Source organism: Corvus brachyrhynchos, unplaced genomic scaffold, assembly GCF_000691975.1.
Source record: "Corvus brachyrhynchos isolate BGI_N302 unplaced genomic scaffold, ASM69197v1 scaffold144, whole genome shotgun sequence".
Taxonomy (NCBI): Eukaryota; Metazoa; Chordata; class Aves; order Passeriformes; family Corvidae; genus Corvus; species Corvus brachyrhynchos.
In genome coordinates this window covers 64015-68745 of record NW_008237406.1, presented here as the reverse complement: position 1 = coordinate 68745, position 4731 = coordinate 64015, and the positions used below count along the sequence as shown (strand labels likewise).

General features: G+C 43.0%; 1 protein-coding gene across 1 annotated transcript in view; it reads right to left on the bottom strand.

Annotated features, from left to right (window-relative positions):
• Positions 1-4731, bottom strand: part of LOC103613262 (creatine kinase S-type, mitochondrial) — a 13355-nt gene that overhangs the window by 5355 nt on the left and 3269 nt on the right. Inside the window, exons 4-5 of the mRNA XM_017730824.1 lie at positions 2212-2305; positions 180-303 (exon numbers count right to left, since the gene is read on the bottom strand). Of these exons, the coding sequence (XP_017586313.1) occupies positions 180-303; positions 2212-2305 (218 nt within the window). The remainder of the gene's footprint in view (positions 1-179; positions 304-2211; positions 2306-4731) is intronic.

The window sequence follows — 4731 nt, the reverse complement described above, 5'->3', positions numbered from 1 at the left end:
CTACAACTCAGCTTGCAATCTGCTCGTGTTTCCTGCTTTAGCTGTGTTAATGTGGGTTGTTGTGTGGACTGATGTGACTTCATTTCATTGTTCCCGGAGATGTCAGCTCAGTGTGAACCACAGTAAGCACGGGTGACAACAGTGAACAAACAGGAATAATAAACTCATTGAGACAGTACCTCTTTTAATCCACGGCAGAATCTTTCAAAGACACGTTTCATGTTGCCACCCTTCTCCATGGAGATCACCCTGGTGTGGTCCTCTTCATTAATCCAAATGAGAAATGTCTTCTCATTGTTGTGCCTAGTTAAGAGGGGAGAAAAAAAAAATCTTTTATAAAGCAAGCCCTGAGAAATAATTCTCAGCATCCTCAGTTTACCACAGTCTCTCTGAGCACTAGAGGTGTTAAACATGTCATAATAAAACTGTTGTCTCCAGTGAGGGATTGGAGCTGATTCCACCACTGGGTCCCTCATGCCTGTGGCATTACAGGGTCTCTTGGGCACAGTGTGAGGAAAGTTTTCTGGTCACATCATCCCGCTGTAGTGCTAGGCAAGGAAAACATGTGGTCCTCCATCAGGAGAGTGCAGCCAAGGGAGGAGCCAAGCTCTGCACCCTCTGTCCCCAGGGAAGGGTTCTATTGCTCTTGGAAAACCCAAACACTTACATGCTGCTGGGAGCCAAGTAAAGTGTGCTCAGGGTTTTGTTCTCCCCAGTCTCAAACCCCAGTTCCCGCTGTGTCCCTGGCAGCACTGGGTGTCTGCATCCCTCAAGGGATGTGTCTGGGACCCCTCAGTGACCCTGCTGTGTCAGTAAGGACAGAACCCCTGAAAACCCGCTCCTGCTTCAAACAGACAATCAGGGCTGGCTTTGTGAAGTGCTGGGTCACTTTTCCTGGCTTTGTCTTCTCTTGGCCAGTCTCCTACTGCTGCCTTTCTACAGCACATAGAAGGTGATTGATGGGATCAGACTCATTTGTGCCAACAGTGAAATATCACCAGGTTTAAGGCACATGAAAGTGAAAGTTCAAGATCACTGAGAGCCTGACTTTCAGCTGGTCTTTTACTGCGTCTCCTTTTTCTTTTTGCAGTTGGAGCTGGACAGTGCAATGCTGAGCAGGTGTAAACATCCTGTGCCCTGACATTGGGGTCAGGCAAGGTCCAGTCACCTCCTCCTCAGCCACATACAAATGCTGAGGGAGGGTTTTATAAATAGTCTGAGTTTGGCCTAACTCACCTCCCCCTTTTGGTTATACAAGTGTTCCCACTGCTTTCAGGACCATGCATTTAAAGTGTGCCATTGCTGATGGTGCTGTGGTGGAAATGGTTCTGCAGCCCATAACAAGGACAGGATCTAAATCATCAAAAGCAAAATGATTTCCAGAACGTGCACAATTTTTGACAGCATGTTTTTGCAAGAGAAAGGAAGCTTTTCAAGAAGTAGCTTACAGAAGTACGTTCCAATCACACTAATTTTTTTTTTCCCGTTTGCCTGATATTTCACATGTAAAAGAAGCCAAAACCTAGGTCTATTTTATTCAGGAGATCCCTGGATTGTAATATGCTGTTCGTACTTCTGTTTGTTTGTAGAGGCAATGAATGAGGAACAAAGGTCCCTCAAGCTTTATCCTTTTCCTCAGACTTAGATGGGGACCAAACAATCGGCACCTTGTTGAATCTAATAAGAAGCTTGTTGAAATGAAAAAATCCTCACAGTTTTCCAGCAGGTCACTGGGTTTCCTAGGTGATCAGGTTTCACACTAGGTAATTCCTCAGAATCCTTTTTGCCTGTTGTTTCAGCATTAAAGCACCTGGCAATGCCTACCAGTGCAGCAGGGTGGATGCAGATGCTGTGCACTGCACAGCTGCCCCCTCCTCTCCTGCTGGTTTGGGCACTCATCTCAGAGCTTGTTACCCCTTTATCTCCACAGAAAATATTGTATTTGGGCCCAAAGTACGTCAAGTGAGGTGTGACTCTAAGAACAGACCAAGAACGAAGCAGGAAATTCAACTTCCCTGTCTCCTTTTCATCCAGCTCATTTGGAAGGAAAAGGTTGCTTTCAGCCCTGGGAGTTAAAACATTTTTCTTTTTAAAGCAAACTGCACATACTGTGAGTGTGGGACCAGAATGGCTGCAGGGTTAGGACAAGCAAGGAGGTTGGTAAGACAATCTTTAAGCAGGACACAGGACTCTGCAGATCTCACAACATACCAGATTCCTCTGGCGTCCGGCCAGTCACGTGCCATCCCAGCACATGTTAGCAAAGGGGACACTGGCTTGTCAAAGAGAAAGTGATCCTGGGCACCAAAACGGGGCCAAAGGGAGACAGACAGACAGAGAGGGAGAGAAAACAAAACAAAATTCCAGTTTATCCAGGAAGCAGTGTAATGCTGTCCAATACATTTTTTGTGAAGGCAGTGGAAGCACAAGCAAATCACACAGTACTGCCTGGGAACCTGGTCCCTCTGCCTGGAAACTAAAAGCTCTTTACCCAGGTGATTTTCATAAGTCTTGCAGAGTCTCACTGACATGTTCTGCCAAAACCATTTTTCTAATGTAAGGAGGGATGGGAAGTGGGGCCTAAATCCATGTGGACACACCAAAGGGTGCTCTTGAGGACCTGGCTCCAGATCTTCTCTGCATTCAGACATATTCCAGCGTAGGAGAAGACAATGAGTTCTTAAAGATTAAAAAAGATAATAATAAAAAATGCTAGTTCTGAAAATATACTTCTCCAGCATGGAGATTTAGATATTTATTCTGAGCATGAACTCAAGGCAGGAATTAAATCAGTGCTAATCTCAACCTTTTGGAATCACCGGCTTGGTCTGTTCCTTAACAGAGCTGCTATTTGTGACTTAATAAATGTAGCACTTGCTGTGCCACCAACTTGCCCCATGCCTGTTAGTTTACATTTAAAAAAATTAATTGGTTTTCGGGTTTTTTTTTTCCCCTAAGACAATAAGTATTTTATTATTGATTTTCGTGTGTATGCTAACAAACTGTTAGTTCTTAATTCCTTGAACACTGCTATATTGAATGTTGGGGGGGGTTTTGCTGGGAGTGTTGTTGGTTTTATTCTTTTTTTTTTAAACCTAGGGCTTAAGTAAAAATATTGAGGCAATCTCTCCAGAGAGCATATGACATGGTAGACACATTCATGTGCTTTACTTCATTTTTCCTTTAATGAAGAATGCAATAATTATTATTATATTCTTCATTTCACTTAGGTTTTCATCTTTGAATGCTTTGTAATGGACACAGTGGAGCCAGAACTCCAGCCATGCAGGAAGAAAAGGTATAGAGTTGTCTTTGTTCTTCAAAGGGACACAAAATTTCCCTCCTCAGCTTGCTCCACTTGACACTTTGCTTGAAAGAAAAATTCTCCTTTTAGCAAGAAAAGAGCTATTAGTTTTTCTCATGAGCATATGGCCCAAATCTGCAAAACACCAAATGCCTTCTGTGCTGAATGCAATTCAAGTAGCACTGATTTATCTCACTGAAATAAACTTTGATCTTACTGAGCTCAGATGGTGCCTTTTAAAAGCTGGCAGAAAGCCTGATCCCACAGAGGTGCAAGGTCCTGAATTACTGGAGGGGGTGAGCAGTGTTGTGAGGTAAGGAATGAATCTCAGGTTACAATGCCAGTGTCTGATTTCTATAACTTTGCATTTTCAACTATGAAACCAAACCAAACAAGATAAAATGCTGAATCGCTGAAGCCTATTCCACCACCCACAGGATTTAGCCTTAAACCATGAAGGAGTTACATTTTCCATACTCCTATTTCAATCTGTGCTTTCTGAGGAGCTGTCTCTTGCTGAAAAGAAAACCTGCAATAGGTCATCAACATCCTGTCAATAAACATATTCCCAAGGACATTCAATTTAAAAAGTTACTGACCTTACACAAATTCTTAACTCCTGGTTAATCCCGACTGTGACACCTAGTTCCAGGGTTATAAATAGTTACGTTACTTCATCAGCTCCCCTTTGGTTGATGTTATGGAACAATGTGCCATGAATATAGCTAAGAGGGTACAGCCATTCCTTTGGATATTTAAAATGCTCATTCAAGCTTTGTTTGATATGTCACACGCTGTGACAAAATCCATGATGAAAATCCTTGTGTTTCCATCTGTGTGACAATGAAAACTCTCGTTATGGGCCTGATCCTTCAATTCCTTAAACACAACGACAGGACTGGGAAAAGGTCACCTGGGTGCAATTGGCTACGGCCACTTTTGGGAAATTAGAATTAGCGTAGTTTTCACTAATGAAATTACAGCCAAATTTTGGGAAATTAGAATTAGTGTCATTTTGATGTCAAGCAATCATAGGCAAAGCCCCCCACCCCCACAGTACGGAATACAAATACCATGTGATGCCTATCTCAGTGTAATAGTTTAAGTTAGAATGTTTATTACTATAGAAAGAATCAATCTTTGCTCAAGGAAATGACCAAGGAAAGGTCCTGAATTTACCTCGATACTTGTCCAAAGAGGTGACAGCAGCCATGTGTGTTTGCTTTGACACAAGTCTCGCTCTCTGGAATATAAATCCACGCTTCAGACCTGCACAGTGATGTCCTTAACAGAAATACAGACCCTGGGCGGTTTGCTGTCCCATTAAAGATATCGACAGGCCATTAAGTACAGGTTAATTGTGTGGTTATCCTGCTTGGCTCTGCAGGGAAGCGTGTGCCCCCAAGGAAGGTGACGATTAAGCTAAA